The sequence below is a fragment of the Ursus americanus genome, chromosome 6 (assembly GCF_024610735.1).
Source record: "Ursus americanus isolate L20-20 chromosome 6, mUrsAme1.1.p, whole genome shotgun sequence".
In the NCBI taxonomy this organism is placed as follows: Eukaryota; Metazoa; Chordata; class Mammalia; order Carnivora; family Ursidae; genus Ursus; species Ursus americanus.
Genome location: NC_142132.1, coordinates 24,998,190 through 25,016,567, shown reverse-complemented (window position 1 = coordinate 25,016,567; position 18,378 = coordinate 24,998,190). Strand labels below are relative to the sequence as shown.

Here is an 18,378-nt window from a genome sequence, read left to right as displayed (position 1 = left end):
GGACCTCAGCTTAGTCCCTCACTTCTGCTCCTGTTTCAGAGCCAAGCTGAGCCCCTCTACTGCTGAAAAGCACCTGCCATTTCCTTTGTCTTTTCAGAGCATTTGTGTCTCAGAGCCTGAGAGACCTGATGCCTCCTTGCATTCATCCACACTTCCCCTTGGGACGTGTGGGGTGGGTCCAGACCCTGGTGGGGGCGCGTGCTTCCATGTACAGCAGGGACACCTGCTGAAGTCCAGAGGCAGCTGACATTGAGATCAGCAATTTTTACATCCGTGCCTGCACTCACCCTGGGCCCCTCCGACGGACACCGTGTTTATTTAATCGAAGGGGACTTTTCTCAGGGCAGCACTGTGTCGTAGACAAAGCCCCAGAGCCCGGACTCCTGAGTCTGAGATCTAGGTTCTGGGCCAGCTGTGGCACTTTCTGGCTTTGGCAGTTCATTTCCATCTCCTTGAGTCTGTTTTTCTATCTCTTAAACGGATGAGTGTCTGCCCTTTGGTACCAAATTTTTTGCAAATCTAGTAAGATTTCGGTGAAAACCATGAGCTGGGTCATATTCCAAGAGGCCACATGGCGGAGAGGCCTGCGCTTGGACTCTGGTGTCTGGTGACTGTGCACGGAAATCCCAGCCTCTCTGCATGTTAGCTGTGTGACTGGGCCAGCCTCTCTGAGCGTCCATTTCCCCATGTAGGGTACTGAGTTCCGGTGCTTGCCTTTGCCTGCCCAGAGCAGGTGTTTCAGGTTGCTGGCACCAGATGTGATTTTCTTAATTGACTTGGGTACTTGTTTGTCTTAATTCCTGCCTAGTTTGTATAGGAGGGAGAGGTGCTGGGACCCCTGCTGAAGGGATAAAGGCTCTTTAGGGGAGCCAGGTCGGAGATCACGGTGGGCGGTGGGAGGCAGCTAGGCCTGCTGGGACGAAGGAGCTCTGAGGGGCAGAGGCCTCCCGGGCAGCTGGAAAAGCACCTCTGATAGAGGCCTCTCTCTTGGGCTGGGATTCTGAGGCCGTGGGCCTCACCTGCTCACGATAGCCCCTGGGACTCAGCTCATTCTCTCCGCTCTGCTGAGTGGCTTCCTAGATACTAGCCTCACTCCTGCACCCTGATCTGGCCTGTGTGGTCACCAGGCGGGTCCTCACTGAGACCAGACCCGTTATTGTTTGCTTGGATCCTCGGCCCACCCTCCCGGGAGGTGCGCCCTGCAGTGCTTGTGAGCCTTGGCTCTGGAGGCCCCTGACCTGAGGGCAGATGCCACTCCACCCTTTCCCACCCTGTGCCCCAGTTTCTCATCTGTAAGGTGTGTGCTGCTCTGCCTCCCACGCTGTTCTGTGCACACTACGTGTGTGAACTCCCGACCCGCCTCCCCCCGACCCCCACGCCCGCCCGGCCGCAGCCCTACTGAGGCAGGCACTATTATCATCAACCCCATTTTCAGAAGAGGAAATAGATCCCCAGTCGGTGTGAGAACCAGGATTTGAATCCAGGCGGCCTGCTCCAGAGCCTGCTCTCAACCACCACCTGTGAAGCCGCCTAGTGTAGATGCATGCTCTGAAGTGTGGCAGTGAGCAGCATTTAGTGCTGTCAGATCACTGGGATCTGGTGGCCGGCGGCTGGAGTGCCCCAGCCGCAGGGCCTGGCCCCCGGGGGTCCTGCACCGGCATACTCACCTACCGGCTAGCGCCCAGTGCCGAACCGACTGTTGGAGTGGGTGGTCCCGGCACTGGGCAGGGCCAGGGCACAGAAGCAGAGGGGGGCGCTGAGCCAGCTGTCTGGGTGCTGCCATTCCTCCGAGAGCTGGACCTGGGAGGGGCAGGAAGCAGAAGAGAGGCTGAGAGCAGACTCCTCAGAGGCAGGAGGGTGGGCCAAAGGGGGCCCAGGGGGGCCTCCCAGACTGGGCGTGGCTTCAGCTGGCTGGGGGGCTGGGTACCAGGAGGGGTGGGCGCAGTGAGTTCTGGCTGAGTCATGGGGTCTAAAGGGGTGTGTGTGTGTGTGTGTGTGTGTGTGTGTGAGGGGGAGGGTGGGGGAGGGTGGTCTCTGCCTGCAGAGGAAGGATTTAACCTGCAATCAGCTGCCGGCTTTTCGCATAATCCGGACAGGCCGGGCAGGATCAGTCGGGTGTGTGTCTGGGACCCGTGAGGCTCCTGTCTTGCTCCAGCGCATGTGGCCTGTCTCCTGTGTCACCTCGGGTCTCATCTCTCTGCTTCACCTCCCCCCTAAATGTCTCATTGTCTGCGCTTCCTCACCCTCCTCAGCCGAGTTATAATTGGGGGAGCACCTTACGAATTCAGGCCCCGGTCATTTATCACGTGTGATCACTGGGACAAGAAGCGGCTTCAAGTTTAAAATCGTTGCACGCCTGAACAGAAACAGCACTGCCTAGGGCACGATGTTGGCCCCGCTTCCCAGTACCCTACCGGCGCGCAGCACTCTGAGGTGGCATTTGCATTCCGGGCACGTGTGTGACCAGGTGTGTAAAGCCCCCGCCAGGGCCGCGTGCAGGGGAGCGGCGCCGAGGTAGTGGTGCCAACTCGAGGGGAGGGTGGTCCTGTCCTTCTTTTCCTTGGCGTAACGTTTATACTTCGTGCTGTACTCATACCCTGCATCCTGCGTGTCTCCTCTGTGAGGCTGGGGCAGCGACCTTAGCCCCTCCAGGTACTACCTGGATCCCTGAGCTCTCTGGGTCTCTGAATAACAACATCGACAGCAATAGTTACTATTACTGGTTGAGCCAAGCGCGGGGCCTTGGAGAAGCTCAGTAGCTCACCCAGTCATGTGGTGGTAGAGCCTGCCTGTCTCAGCTCCCAGCCTGCACAGGGGTGGGGTGGGCCCATCCATCCACCCTCCGTGGCCGGTGACAGAAGTCTTATCACAGGCAAATGTTTGCTTCCCGGTAGGGGCTCTGTGGGTGTGGGCTCCGTCTGGCACACTCTGTCCTGGGATTTGAAACCCGGTTTCTTCCTTGTCCAGTCCTTTCTGCCTGCCCTGGACGGTGACCCCTCCGTCTGGTCCAGGCTGGCCGGGCGGGCCCGGGGAAGCAGGCGGAGGTGTGTTTGTGCCTTGCAGGGTCTGAGAAAGGGCTGCTTGGCGCTGGGCCCAGGGTCTGGGAGGGGCGGCCAACTCCAGGCTGTTTTCTCAGATTCCCTTTCAGTTTCCACCCCCGCCTCTGCACCTGTTGTGTTCCCATCATCCTGGGCGGCTGGCAGCTGTCACTGCTGGGGCACCTGTCCCAGCCCCAGAGGACGTCCTATAGACTCCCTGGCTCTGGTTTCTCGGCAGCCCAAGGCTCATGCTCTCTGTCTGTGTCCCTGTGTGTTCTTATCCTCTTCTCCATGCACATTGGTCTCTCTCGCACTCTTGTCCTGATTTCGGGCATGGGAAGAAGCTTTAGGGTGGGGCTCCCTGCTCCCCGTTCTCCAGCGCCAGGCCTAGTCTAATAGGGTCGGGAGGAAGGCCTTGGTAGGTTGGCCTTACGCGTCAAATGCCAGGTGACTCATCAGCTCAATCAAATTATCCCTTGTTCTTGACGAAAAAGATACTATAGCAACCAGGAACTGCCTCCCAGTTCCTCCCCAGCAGGGCCGCCTCCCCTTTCTCACCTCTCTTTATGGACCTCTCCAGACCTGAGGCCCCTGTGCCTCCGCCTCTTAAAGAGAAGTTACCCCTCTCCTTGTCCACTCTTGTCTTCCATGCCTTTGGATGCCCTGACGCATATGTTAAGTAACAGAAGACATTAAACCTGAGTTTAAGTCCTCCTTATTCTCTACCCACTGTGTGCCCATTGGAAAGTCAACAACTTATGCGGCCTCATTTGCTACACCTGTAAAATGGACACATTACTTCTTGGCCTTCCTGAAGCCAGTGGCTGGACCCGGAGCTTTCTTGAGGCTCCTTCCCTTCAGGGATCTTGCAGTCTATGATTGTGATGGTTTCTACTGTCCAGTGAATTTGTTCCATGTTTGGTTCTGCATTTGCTAGGTCTGCCCTCCACTTTAAGTTCTGAGAGGTCAGGCAGGTTCACCTGGGGATGTGGGTGCTGGGCCTTGGGGGACATGAATGAGGAAGGACTTGGTGAGGCCAAGAGGAAAGAGGAGCAGGCAGAAAGAAATCAGAAGACAGAGAGATGGCAGGGAGAGGAGGGTCTCAGGAGCTGAGTGGGTTCAGAGAGCCGGGGGGGTGGTGGTTCCCTGCAGCAGAGAGCGGATGCAGCAGGGGGCTAGTGGAAAGGGAGGGGGTTCTTTCTGAAGATTGGCAGGGTTTCTGCCACACCAAATTGCTCCCCCCGGGTACATCCAGCCCTGCCTTCTGCCTGTGGGCTCTAAAGCATTGCAGCCCCCATGCAGGTCATGGACATGTCTATTTTCTGCAAGATTTCTAGGATGGTCTCTCCTGCTAGCAGACAAGAAGTCCAGTCTTATGCCAGTCCACAGTCTCCCCACCTTCATTTAAGCTCCACGCTGGGTTGTCTCCCCTTTGTTCATTGGAAATCTCCTAGGCCCTGCCTCCCAATAGAATTCCTTAAGGAGAAGGTCTGTTGTTTCCTTGTCTTCTCTTTCCCAGGTAAGAGGAGCACCTGCCCTTTGACCTTTTCTGGGTGAAGCATGAGTTTTGACGCAGGCCCGTCTGGGTTTGAGCCCCAGCTTTTCTTGCCTTCCACGTAGCCTCTCTGAGCTCAGTTTTATAGCCTGCAAGATGGGCATGACTCTAATCCCACAGGGATGTTGTGGGGAATAGGTAATTTGTGTGTGTGAGATAACGTATCATGGTGCCTGGCACACAGTAAGTGTTCAAAACACGGTAGCATTTATAGCCTCTGCTGTAGATTTGCTTATAGCTTCTCCATTCCTGTTCACATCCTTTCCACCCCTTCACGTCCCCTTTCACGTCCTTTGTGGCCAGAGAACAGAACACTGAAATAATTCAGTCAGAGCCAAAGGAACTGCATTCCTTGATCCCAGCATGGCTTCTGCTTGGCTTCTGAAGGGAGCCAGTTGGGTCTTGCTCACCAGTGGGTCCATCATGGGCACTCTGCGGATGCTTGATGAGTGAATGAATGATGTAGGCCAGTGGTTCTCTCACCCATTTAGAAACAGAAGCCTTTGGCCAAATGAAATTTTATGTGATGCCCAATGAATGAAACTGAGAAGGGCTTAGAGCTGGCTGCTGCTTCATTTGCGGAGGCCTGGCCCCCCGCTCTGGGGTGGCGGTAGGGGCCCCCTCAGACCCAGGACGCTGCCACTTCCTATTTAAATTGGGGAAGTGGATCGTAGGAAGCAGGACCCAGGTCTGCCAGGAAACCCCCTCAGACAATGGTGCTGTAAAGGCCGGGGGCCACCCAGGCACCTCCCAGTCCACTGGGAGTGGCCAGAGGGAGGGCCACCACCCACCTGAAGGACTTCACTCGGTCCCCATTCCTGCCTGTTACTGACCCCCAGTCCTGCTTCCAGAAAATGACATGAACTCAGTTCCGTTTCCGGAGATCTTCCCTGAGCGCTTGCTCCATGCCGGCACGATGCTAGGCCGGAGAGGAATGAGGGCAAGTCGGGTCCGGCCTGCCCGTGCTCACCCTGCTGCTCTCTCCCCCTGCACCCTTTCTTCCTCCATGCATTCTCCACACCAGATGGCAGAATGACCTTTTAGAAATGCAGGTCTGGTCTTGCTGCCTCTCTGCTGAACTCTATTAGAGGTCCCTTGCTGCTCTCAGAAAAAGGGCCAGAGTCTTCACCCTGCTCTTCAAGGCCCTCCTGGAGTGTCCTTTGACCATCTCTGCCTGCCACTGGAAGATTTCCCCTGGCTCCTGCTGCTGTCCCTGCTCCAGGCGTGCCAACCCTGCTTCTTGAATGTGTGGGCGTCCTCCAGCCACAGGGCCTTTGGACATGTTGTGCTCACTCTGGAGCTCGCTCTCTTCAAAGCCACCTCCACAGCACATGGACATACCTACTTACCCTTCACCTTTGCTTTTCAGGAAAGCCTGCCTGGAGCCTCCCCGAGAACCCTGCTCCTTCCTTTCAGCACAGTTCTCTAGGATTGTGATGATAGGTTCCTTAGTGAGACTACTTGATCAATACGTTTCCCTCTGGCCTGCAAGTTCTCGAGGGCCAGGGCCTGTCTGCTGTTATTATCCCTTGCATCCCCAGCCTCGTGGCTGACACACAGTAGGTGCTCATAAATGTTGGGGAGGTTGTAGTGCTGAGTCGCACCGCAGCTAGGCACGGCCGTCTCTGGTAGGGCGGAGTGAGGTGAGGGTTGGGAGAGGCATGCCTTGGGCTCCTGGAAAGATAAGCTCCAAGAAGGGGGACTCGGCCTGCCCCCAGGGTCCCAGGAAGGCTTCCCAGAAGACGTGTTCCCAGTGCTCAGGGAGTGGGAAGACTGGGGGGGGGGGCGCCATGTGAAAGGGGTTAGTTGGGAAGGGCCCAGGCAGGTGCCTTAGGAGGCAGGCAGGATGAGGGGGGTGGACTCTGCTGCTGCAAGAACAGCCTCTGGAGCAGCCTCTTTTTGCTTTCGTTTCCTCATCTGTAAAATGGGCATAAGAATGCAACTTATCCCTTAGAATTGTCATGGGGATTGAACAAGTTAGTGTATGTAACGTGCTTAGAACTGCCTGGCGCACAGTCAGTCCTGTGTTTGCTGTTATTATGATTATTTGTCCCACAAAAGGAGTTTAGGTTATCTCCTCTCTGTGAGACTTTGACTTAGCTTCCTTCCCCAGAGGAACTGGGTGCGTGCGCCCCGGAGCGTGTGGGTCCGAGCACCCGGGACCACGCACCGCCACGAGCACAATGTGCCGGTAGGAAGGGGCAGCCTTGTGTGGATTGGGGGTCATTGCTTATCTCAGGGAGAAGGCTCAGCCATGCCTCTGCTCTGGTAGGAGGATTAGCATGCTGGGTCTGTGGACACTGATCCAGGGCCTGCCTGGCCCTCTGGCTGATGACCCCAGGTCAGGCCTGAAAGCCCCTCCCCCAGACCTCCTCAGGGGTGGCAACAGCAGGGTGTCAAGGTGAAGGCTCAGAGCCCAGCACAGCCCTTTGTAGTGTGGAGGCCTCTGAGTCCCATCTGATACGGGGCAGCCCCTGCCTTTGCCATAGCTCCTTCCCCAGCCCTCAAGCCTCCGCCCACTGGCCTTCCCTCCCCACCCAGATCTTTCCCTGGGAACCCAGATCCTTGAGCCTGAGGACTGGGTCCTGGGCCAGGGCCTGCGAGAGGCCCCTGTCCTGTAGAGAGCCTGCAAAGGGTGATGAACTGGGAGATTATCTCACAGACCCAGGCTCGAGTCCTGGCTCTGCCTCTGACCTGGTGGGTCACGCACGTCATGCAATTTCCGGAGCCTTTCAGAGCCTCAACTTACTTTTCTGTAAAACGGACCTACCAGTAGCCTCTGCCATCTGGAGTAGAAACGAGAGTGCATGCAGTGCCTGACTTCCCTGAGTCTGGTGGGCAGTAGGCGGCTCAGTGTGCATAACGGTGATGCTTCTGAGAGCCCGCGTTGGGCTTGTACGTGTGACATGGCACAGACAGGTGGTGCCGTCTCTGTGTGTCGGGGTGAGCTTGTATATGTTACGATTAAAGGGGTGGTGTTTCGGGGGATCCCTGGATCCCCTGGGTTTACTTCCCAGCCCTGCCACTTTCTAGGTTGGTAACCTCTCTCAGTCTCACTTTCCTCATCTGTGAGATAATAAAAATCATGGTACTTATTGATAATAACAATAATACTGACCTCTTCATTCAGCCAGTGAGGACAGAAGGGGTTAATTCTCCCGAAGCATTTGCCGTAGAGCCTGGAAGAAGATCGAAGCCATGTTAGCTGTTTGTTAGTAAGCTCCGCTAGCTGGAGTATAAGCCCCTTGAGGATCAGACAGTGTGTGTTTTGCTCACCATGGTCCCCTCATTGTCTTTGTCCAAGGTCTGCATGTAGTAGGTGCCTAATGGCACGTGGATGGCTGCAAGCCCGGGTGGCTGGTGAGGCTGTGTGCGCGCCGGTATCTGTGATGAAGTGTGTGATGGGGAATGAGCATGTGTGTGTGCGCATGTGTGTGCATGCGTGTGTGTGTGTGTGTGTGTGTGTGTGTGTGTGTCTGCTCTGGCTGGGGCATCTCCAGTGCTTTCTGGAGCTCGGCTATTTCAGGAAGCCTCCAGTCTCCTCCTCCTTATGTAAATAAACATGACAGATCCCATTGCCTGTACCAGTGCGGGGCGGTGGGGGAGGCTCTGGGAGTGGGTGGGAGCCGGAGGCGGCGAGCAGGGCCGGAGGGGTGTGCTTGCGTGTGCGTGAGTGCGTGCGCGTGTGTGCGTGTGTGTGTGTGTGGGGGCTGGCCTCGCGGGCAGGCAGCCGTGTGCAGGAGGGAGTTCGTGGGGACGCGGGAGGGGCGGGCTCGCCCTGCCATGCCGGCTGCCGGCCGCGGGGGAGGAGGAGGGGCAGGAGGAGGGGAGCTGGCGGCCAGGGTGGCTTGGTGAGGAGGCCAGCTGGCCAAACGAAGGTGGCCGTGCTGCCCGCTGACCGCGATGGGGGGACAGATCACCCGGAGCACCCTCCACGGTAAGGCCCCAGCTGATGCCAGGGGGTCTGCCCGTTCCCAGCCTGGGGACCACCTGGGAGGCTGGGGCCCAGGGGCCCTTGGGCGAGGGCAGGATCATCCCCCTGCCTCTTTACTCCTTGGTGGGCTGTGGAGCCATGGGAGGGGGTGCCTCTGGGTGGTTGGCACTGGGGTGGGGGAGAGCAAGGGGGGCTGGGGAAAGCGGGAAGCAGTGGGCTTTCCCTGGTAGCCAGCAGAGGTCAGGCAGCTGAGTCTCCCCGCAAAGTCTTGTTGTCCTCTTACCTTCCCGGGTGCTGACCAGCCCCCACACGGGATGTGAGGTCCTGGGTGTCCATATCCCCCTCCCCTAGAACTGAGGCAAACCATCGGTTGACAGCTGGGGGGGCCTGTTTGTAGGTCCTGGGATGCAGGCCACAGAGGTCAGCGCCGTGTTCCATGATGGGCACATGGAGAGATGTATGGGCACACGTGTGTGTGCATGAGTGCGTGTGTGGGTGTCTGTGCTCACAAGGGTGCATTCGAGGTGTCTGTGGGTGTGTACCTGTGTCTGCTTATGCCTCAACATCCAGATGTGCAAGTGATAGCCCCCCAAGTTGCCTGACTTCAGTTCTCAAAGTGTGTGTTCTGTGGGGGAGGCCAGTGAACTCCTGACCCCTGGGTTCACATCCACGGTCAGACAGACGGCCGCAGGCAGGTGAAGGGGTGGAAGGGAGGAGCACGGCACTGGCTCCCTACTTGCAGAGCTGCTGCTCGCCCGGGCTCCTGGCCCCTCCATGTGCCTGGCTCAGGCGCCGTGGTCTTGGGAGTAACGTGGCCGATGTGGTACCAGACCCAGAAGGGAAAGACTTCCCAGGGACTTGTTTTGTCATCGCTGGGCCCCAGGAGCTGGGCTTTCTGTACAAACCGGCTGGGGCCAGAGCAGTGTGGGCTGACCTTGGGCAGTCCCTGCCACACTTCCCTGTGTCCCCTGCTCCCCCCTCAGACAGGGCAATAGGAGATGGGCAGCCTCCATCTGCTGAGTCCAGTGGGCACTAAAGAACTGGGCGAGGCCCAGGAGGGAGGGAGGGTGGTGGCAGAAGTGATTGGGAAGCTGTGGCTGGGACTGGTGACCAGGTGGCTTCTCCCTTCCAGGCTCTGGACTTTGAGAGAGTAATTTCTAATTAAAAAAGAAAAAGGCAGGAAAGGAGACATGGGAAAAGCAAATCATTGGCTCTCTTAAAAGGAAATAAATTTTGTCCTAGGCCTGGAGGGCTAAGTGACAGATGGAAGGTCCTGGAAGACACATAATCCGGAGCCGGCCAGTGGCCTGGGCCTTGGCCCGAGACTCGGACTGGGCTGACCTGGGCCTGGCCCTGCGTGTCCATGGGGCGGGGGCTCCTCTCAGGGCTCATTGGCCCCAGCAGGGCCTGTTGGCAGAGGGGTGGAGCAGACTGGCATTTTCCACTGGAAGCAGACTTGGTCAAGCCTGTGGCCTGGGAAGGACAGAGAGGCCCTCAGAGCAGGCCCAGGACGTAGCACACTGTCCTCCAGCTGGCCTGGAGCGGAGGCTTCAGAGGGGAGTGAGGACCGTGAGACCACCCCAGACAGCACAGGGCCTTCAAGAGTACCTGCTCCAGGGCCCTCAAGAGTACCTGCTCCAGGGCCCGTAGATACGTGTTATAGTGAGGGCAAGTGTCTTCCTGAGCCTTGGTTTTCTCGTCTGTTAATGGGGCTGATGGTAGTGCCCTCCTCATAGGACTATTGTGAGGATTGCTTAAGAGGGTGTGAGAAATGAACACGGAGAACCACAAGGGCTTGGAAAAGCATTCTGAGGCCAGAGTCATAGTCCCTCCCTCTGCCCCCGGGACAGGAGGATACTTGGGTGGGCCGAGGACTCTAGGAGCTGGGCATCCAGGCTGGGTGGACCTTCGCGAACGCTAATCAAATGCCTCATCTGCTTTGCCCTCCTTCCCTCCCCTGCCTTCAGCCGGGACCCCACTCCTTAGGCTGGGCCTCCCGCCAAGCTGGCCCTAGCCCCTGCCTCAACCTACCATCAACGTGAGTAGGAGAGGGGAGTTGGGGGTTGTGGAGAAGGCGTCTTTGCCTGTGTCACGTGGGCCTTTAGCTGGAACCTGTGTGTGCCCGTCCTCACACGTCCTGCCCACATCCACAGCTGCTCATGCCCGCACCCATGCACTGGCTGCCTCGGTGGCTCTGGTTTTGCCTCTTTCCGGGGGGGGGTGGGTTTGGGGGAGAAGTGGGAGATACAAGGGTATGGCTCCTTCCCAGGGGCGCTCTCAGCCCACAGCCTGACTCCCTGGGAATACTTACATAGTTCTCAATTGTATTTTCACTGTGGGCCTTGGGATTTGGGTTTGGTGCGCACTGAAGATTTTGGATGGCTAGGTGACAGAGATGAGGGGGCTGTGACAGAGAGTGACCCCAGACTGTGTGTGTGTGTATGGGGGTGGTTTCTAGCAGTGTGTTTGTGGACATGTTTTGGCTGCCGGTGTTTCTGGTGTCTGCAGATGGTGTATCTGTGTTTGGGCCTCTGTGTGTGTGTGTACCGTGTGACGTGTACCGTGTGATGTGTACCTATCTACTATTTAAGGGATTTCGTGTCGTGTCTGCGTTTCCGTATGTGGGCAGCCACGTTTGTGTTACTTTGTGCGTGGCGCATGTCCTTGTTATTCTGTGATAGATGTCAGTGTTTGCATGAGAGGGGCGTGTGCGTGAGTGAGTGTGTGAGTGTGTGTGAGTGTGTGTGAGTGTGTGTGTGTGTGTGTCTGTGTGTGTCTGTGTGTGAGGGCTGGTGGTGAGGAGTCAGGCTCCTCTGGGACCAGCCTGGCAGGAGACCCATGGGAGAAATTAATCCCCATTTGGAAAATGGTTTCGGCAGTTACATGCTTGATGTCTTTCATCGGGCAGATTTCCAGAGCTGCTCCCAGTCTTGAGGGCAGGATGGGGGGGGGGTGGAGTGCACAGAAGGAGGCAGCAGCCATACTGAGAGGCCTCCCCTCCCCGGACCTCCCCTGCCCTCCCCTCTTCTTTCTTTGCCTTCCCCCTTTACCTCCGTCAGTGCTCCCCCACCGGCAAGGGTAGGCCCGGGGCTGAGGGGTTGATGTGCGGATGGCACACACATATTCCCTCAGACATATGTGGCACCCCCAGCTTGGTCTCTGGACCAGCAAATCCTAGATGCTGGGGTGCACAGACTTGCGAGTTGGTCCCCAATTCTGTCCGTTCACAGAGAGGGAAGCTGTGGCCCAGAAGGGGAAATGGTGGGCTGAGGTCATGGAGCTGGTGCTCAGGGGGAAAGTCAGGCCTTGCCCCTTCTGCAGCTGGCTCCCCACTTCTCCTTCTCAGGTTCCTTAACAGGCAGCAGGGGAAAGGGCGTCCCATGGCCTTATGAGACCTGGGATTAGCGCAGAGGGAGCTGTGGGTCTCCTGGCCGCAGCTCTGGAGGCTTAGGCCAAGGTGAGCGTGCAGGTGTGGTGGCTTAGCTCGAGATCCTCTTGTTCTCTTAACCCAGCTCTGTGCCTGGCCCCCAGTGGGCACCCAGCGGATTCTTGGTCATTGAGTAAGAGGGAAGAGTGAGGGGTAGAGGCTCTTTGTGGCTGGGCCATGTGGCAGTTGGAGCTGCAGGTGGCCTGGGGGACAGGTGGGATGGAGCCGTCAAGGACAGCTTTGGAGGATGTGAGACCTGAGCTGGACGGTGAAGCCAGGCAAGGCTAGAAAGGAAGGGGACGGTGGGGCAGGTGTTCTTGGTGAGAGTTTGAATCTGGATCCCCCGGCTGTGTGACTTTGGGTCAGTTCCTTCATCCGTACATTGTCCTCTTCTGTACATTGGGGATGGTAAGGTTTACCCTGAAGGGTGGTAGAAAGGATTAAGTGAGCTCACGGGCATTAAGTAAACCTGTGCGTAGCAAACACCCTGTGAATGGCTGTGCTTCTATGAAGGTTTCCGTGGAGGCTCCTCCTGGCCTCGGTATGTTCGTATGCACACGCACATGCACCTGGCCGCCTCCAGGGACCAAGAGTTTCTCTGCGTCCTCCAGCCCTGATGGGTCTTGTGTCCACCATCAGGCACACCCTCTGGTTGTGTGTGTGCACACATGTACACGTGCATGAGTGTGGATCTGTGTAAGGGAAGCTAAGTGTGATGGTCTGTGTGGCGTATGGATTTATGTGACCGAGCCATGCTCCCCACCACCCTTCAGTCTCTCGGCCTGGCCTGGGGGCTTTGGGGAGGTGCTGGGAAGGCAGGGGCCCAGAGCTGAACCCGGAATAGTTATCATCTGGAATCCCCTTATGGAATCTTGGGGTAGGATCAGGGAGGGGGAAGAGGAGGGCTGGTCCCCTCCCAGCAATGAGGCTATGGGGAGGCACAACTGTATGCACATGTGGCTGTTGGAAATGTCAGATTGGGAGGTCACAGGGTGAGTGGGAGCTGGAGGCTCAGTGTGTGCAGATTAACTTGGTGATGAAGGTGCTGACCTTGCCCACTCCCTGCTGTCCTCCTTCACCCAGCTCGTCATCATGGATTCGTGCAGTCTTCCAGGGAGCAGCAGGGCCTGCTGTATGCATAGCTGGGGCCCCAGGGGAGATGAGAGGCCTAACATGGCCCCTGACCCTGAATCACAAAGGTGGATATACGTGGTGACTGCGGTGGGCGTGGAGAAACCAACTAGAGGGGATCAGAGGATTCATGTAGCAGAGAGGGGACTAGCATGCTGGCCAGTGAGGTGGGGCTCCCTGAGGGCGGCTGCAGTGTGTTCCCTGAATTCAGAACCCAGAGCTGCCACTTGCCAGCTATGTGACCTTGGGCAAGTTATTACCTCTCAGAGCCTCTGTTTCCTCATCTATGAAGTGGGACTAACTGATACTGTATTGTTGCAGAGCACGTCTGTTGTACAGCAAATCACCCCAAAACTTAGTGGTTTAAACAACAAACATTTCATTATCTCAGTTTCTGTGGGTCAGGAATCTTGACACAGTTTAGCTAGGTACCTCCTGCTTAATGTCTCTTGGGAGGTTACAGTCAAGTTGTTGGCTGGGGCTGTGGTCTCATCTGAGAGCTCGTCTGGAGGGGGATCCATATCTGAGCTTACTCATGTGGTTATCGGCCGTCCTTGATCCCTCGCCACACTGGCTTCTGCACAGGGTTACCTCACCACATGGCAGCTGGCTTCCTCTGAGACAGAAACCCAAAAGAGACAAGAGAAAGTAACCAAGATGGAGGCTGAAGGCTTTTGATACCGAGTCTTGGGCATGACATCCCATTACTTCAGCTGTATTCCATTCATTAGAAGCTAGCTGCTAGGTCTACTCCACACGCAAAGGGACAGAATTGCCACAGGGGATGACTGCCAGGAGGGGGAAGTGGGGATCACTGGGGCCATCTTGGAGCCTGCTTCCTCCAGACACCCGCTTTGCAGGGACTAGGAGGGTGAGGTGAGGTCGCATGTGAAGGGCATCTGATGCAGTATTTGACACCAAAGAAAGAATTAACTCTCATGACCGTCCTTTTCGCCTTTTCCTGCAGGCAAGTGGGGAGCTGTTGCAGGTTCTTAGGCATGCGGTGTGGGTGGGATCCTGGTGCTGGGCAGTGAAGGAAGCTGTCCTTTTTAGTCCTCTCTTTCTCTGGTTTCTCCACAGGACACCAGAAAGGGCAAGGCACAGAGTGGGTACTCGCTGGACACTTGCCAGTTGGTCAGTGGATTGAAGACTTGAACAGTGGCAGTTCATTCAACAACTCGTACTGAGCACCCGCTCTGTGCTCTGAGCAAGGCACTGGGGAAAGAGAAGTAAAAAAGACAAGAGTTTCTGCCCCCGGGAGGCTCAGGGTCCATCAGGGAGACAAACACAAATAACCCTGCAGCCTTTCATTGCCAGAAAGCTACACCACAGAGCACAGAATATGATCCGAGTGGCTCTCTTCTCAACCATTCTGGGTGTGGAGAAGACGGATCAGTGTCCTGCATACAGTGGGCACCTCAGGGCCTTTGCGCTGAATTCTGCGGAGGAAGCAGAGTTGAGAGAGGCTGCTTGGGTGCTGGAGGCTCTAATTAGGGGTGTGTGGGTGGAGTCCCTGGGAGTCTATAGCAGGGCCCTGAACCTGGTCCGGGGCCAGAGAGACTTCTGGGAGAAAGTGGGCTTTAAAATCAAGGTCTGAAGGATGAGTGAGAGAAATGCAGGTATATAGGTGGGAAGGACAGAAAGATTCCCAGCAGAGAAGTGGGCTTGGACCAAGCCTGGAGGGAAGAGGCACATGAGGGAAGTGGGCCCCTTTAAGGACCCCGAGAAGGTCACATCTGCCCTATTTTACAATCATCTCTCTCACTGAGGCCCCCTCCCCACCTGCTTTCCCACCCTTCAAACTGGCTCCCACCGTCTTTACCCCAGAGAGAGAGCCCTGTTCAGTGCATGCATATAAGCTAGTCTAAATGAGGACTACCCTGGCAATCCAGGATTAGAGTGTTTGGGATAAGATAAAACCAGAGTGTCTGGCCTCCCACTGGGCTGAAAAGAGCTGGTCATCTCCTACAGTAGTGTTTATGGCTTTTATAAGAGAAAATAAGACCGTATGTTGGGATCAGGTGTTCAAGTTTGCAAAATTCTTTCACATCTATAAACTCCCTGGGTCCTCACAACAACCTGGAGAGGTGGGCGGGGCAGCTAAGATGACCCTATTTTGCAGAGAAAAAAATCAAGGTCCAGAGAGGTGAAGTGACTTGCCCAGAGTCACACAGCAAGTCTGTGGAATGGCCAGGGTTTGAACCCACGGCCTCCTGACTCCAGGGCTCATGTTCTTTGCCCCCTGACCCCCATCGTCCAGGAAGTGAGACAGGCCTCCTTCATAGGAGATACAGATAAGCATGCCAGCACTGGGGGTCAGGGTCACAGACTCAGAACAAGGCAGTCCTGAACACGGCGAGAGTCCATGTTGAAAGATGGATGGGATTTGGAGGGGTGGAGGTGGGAGGGGGGGGCAGGGAAAGAAGTTATGTGGCGGGGAGGGGGGAATAGCTTGAGCAAAGGTGTGGAGGTACAAGAACACGGATCGATGTCAGCAGCATTAATAATTATTATTGTAATATAATAAGTATTAATAAGCTAATCGTCTTAATTATTAATATAATTATTAGCTGTTATATAGCATAATAATTATAATAATCATCATTATAGCAACCACATACTGGGTTAGTTTTACATACATCATCTCGTTTAATCCTGACAAGAATCACATGAAGAAGGTCTACCATGACCCCCATTTTACAGGTGAGAAAAGCGAGGCTCCAGAGGTCTCACAGTTAGTGACAGAGTTCAGATTGGGGCTCTCTGGCTGGGTAACTTCACTTCTGAGGACCCGTGTCATCGTGGCACTGGGGGCAGCTGTCAAGTCGCATAGAGTTTGGTCATTGTTGTTAGTATTGCTCTCTCCCTGTCTCTCCTTGGCAGCCCAGCTCTCAGCCCAGCCTGGGCATCCGGGGTTCTGCCAGGATGGTTCTGGGGCAGAGCTGGGCGGGGGCAGTGAGGAGGTCACTCTGGAGGCTGCATTGTGTCCTGGCATCTCCCCCTGGGACCCCCCCAAGAGGCAGGAATGTGGTCCGAGCTGGCTGAGGGTCACCTGGAGGGCTGGCCAGGCTTGTGTCTGGCACCTCATAAATGCCCAGGAGGAATGGGCTCTGGGGGGGAGTTTCCATTGTGTCAGCAGCAGCCTCGCCTGGGGGGGGGTGCCCCCACTGTGCCTCCCGAGAAGCTTGTAAACCTGTCACTAAAGGGGGCCTCCCTGAGAGCTCTGGTGGGAGCCAGATGGTGAGACTGGGGCTCCCCCCAGGACCCCTGGCTGTTGGGGGAGTAGTGTCCCAGCATCTGAGGCCCTTTGCTATGGCTGTTCCCTCAGCTGTGACTGGCCAGAGCCTCCTCCACGCAGCCTTTCCCCACTACAGTTGCCATCTTGGACTCGTGGGGAAAATGGGCTCTAGTATTAGATGCTGAGTAGGGTAAAGGACCCCTACAAGCAGCACTGGAAGATCAAGGTTCACGTCCCCTCTCTGCCACTTAATTGCTGTGTGAGCTCAAGCAAGTTGGTTAACCAGTCTGAATCGTAACTTGTCCATAGAATGGAGACCTTAAAGGTCATAGTGTCTGTTGAAGTGCAGAGAGGGAGCCCTTTTGGATGGTGTAGGGAAGAAGCCTTGCCCCCAGCTGCCCCTCTGGCCCTTGATACCAGAACTGTGCTCAGGGTTGATTCTCATTCTGCTTTCTCTCCTTCCTTTCCCCAGACAATAATGCCAGCTGAGGCGGAGCAGGAATGTGGCGGGCAAGGACAGCAGGGGTTGGGGAGGTAGCAAACACCCTGGCAAGGACCACCATGTTGGATGCCTGAGGGGGCACTCTTCCTCTTGTAGTCTGTGTGAATGGCGCCCCCTGGAGGCATGCAGGGAGGGCCTTCGTGGCTGTTACTGGTGGCCCTGGCCCTTGTTTACAGAGAAGTGATGAGGCCGGGCCAGGGCCTTGAGGGCAGGGAGGACGGGAGCGGGCAGAGCCCAGGGATGTCTAGTTCTCAGGTGGGATTGGCTGGTTGAATGTGGGGTGCTCCAAGATTCCACTGGGGTCCGGGAACATGGAGAGTTGGTGGGCTAGGGTCAGGAGTTCAGCTGGGGGCCTGCCAAGTGGCAGGAGACCATGGTCACTTCGAGATACCCAGCAGGCCAGAGAGGGTTTTCACATCATCTCCACAGAGGTGGCTCGGTGGGCGTTGATTACTCAGAGCTGAGTGCAGAGAGAAGGGGCTGAGGACGGCTCTGGGGACAGCCTCGGGAGCCACACGTGGGCAGGAAGAGGCAGGCGCGGGATTTTGAGTCCAGGAGTCAGTGAAGGTACTTTGTAGCGGCCAAAATGCTCCTCTCATATCCATTTCAGAGGCTTGAGGCTGAGAGTGGCAGGCCCAGCCAGGCTTCGGGGTCCACATCCTCGGCACTGCCTGCCGTGGGTTGATGGGGGCTGTGGTGGTCAGAGCTTCCAGCCTCCCTTTCCTCCATCTCAGGGGAGACCTGATTTGTTAGTTGTTGTTGCTTTTGAGGTATTATTTGTAGACCGTAAAACTCATCCTTTTAAAGTGTATAGTTTGGGGAGTTCTGACAAATGTGCAAGTTGTGTGAGCACTGCCACAGTTAAGATATAGAACATTTCCAGCACCATAAAAACTCCCTTTGTGCCCCTGTGTCTTTCTCTTCCCCAAACTCCGGTACCCACAGATCTTCTGAGCTCTGTAGTTTTGCCTGTTCCAGAATGTCCTACAAACGGCATCCGAGCGTAGGTAGCCTTTGAGGCTGGCTTCTTTCACTCGGCGTGGTTTCGAGGTTCCCCATAGCTCGTTCATGGTGATCGCAGAGTGGGGTGCCTTGTGTGCACGTGGCACGTTTTATAGCCGGCCGTGTAGGAGGGCAACGTAGGCAACATGGTCTGTGTTTCTGTGTGTTGGTGGCCTACACACGTGTATCCTGAAAGCAGTGTTAGCAGAATGCCGCGTCTCCCCCCGTGTGCTACTCGGAATGGTTTTACGTGGCACATGGAGGAACGTGCTCCCCCGTATATTACCAGTCGTGAGTATATTTTAATGTGCATTTGAAAGAATGTGTCCAGCACACCAGACCCATGCTGTCTTGGCGATTAACGCTTCATGGCTAAGCCACAGGCCTTGCCACTGGACTGCCTGCGTTCGACTGCTGGAGCCTCTCGGTGCCAGCTGGGTGACTGTGGGCAAGCCACTCCATGTCTCTGACGCTCAGATCCTTCATCAGTCATATGGGCTAGTGATGTCCGTCCTCCCTATTAGAGTTTGCTGTGAGGCTGAAACCGGTAA

The 18,378-nt window shown here is 56.2% G+C and overlaps 1 protein-coding gene across 7 annotated transcripts in view; it reads left to right on the top strand.

Moving 5' to 3' along the window:
* NEURL1 (neuralized E3 ubiquitin protein ligase 1) overlaps positions 1–18,378 on the top strand; it is a 76,988-nt gene that overhangs the window by 35,528 nt on the left and 23,082 nt on the right. The window contains exons 1-3 of one of the 7 annotated variants that reach the window (XM_087862737.1): positions 8,223–8,530; positions 14,166–14,219; positions 15,696–15,788. The exons of 1 other annotated variant lie outside the window; for it this stretch is intronic. In XM_087862737.1, coding sequence (XP_087718863.1) covers positions 8,497–8,530; positions 14,166–14,219; positions 15,696–15,788 — 181 coding nt within the window. In that variant the 5' untranslated portion in view covers positions 8,223–8,496. Of the gene's footprint in view, positions 1–8,222; positions 8,531–10,494; positions 10,566–14,165; positions 14,315–15,695; positions 15,789–16,795; positions 18,375–18,378 lie in introns of those variants that run through there. 5 more of the 7 variants (XM_087862738.1, XM_087862741.1, XM_087862735.1 and 2 more) reach the window with 5 other exon arrangements.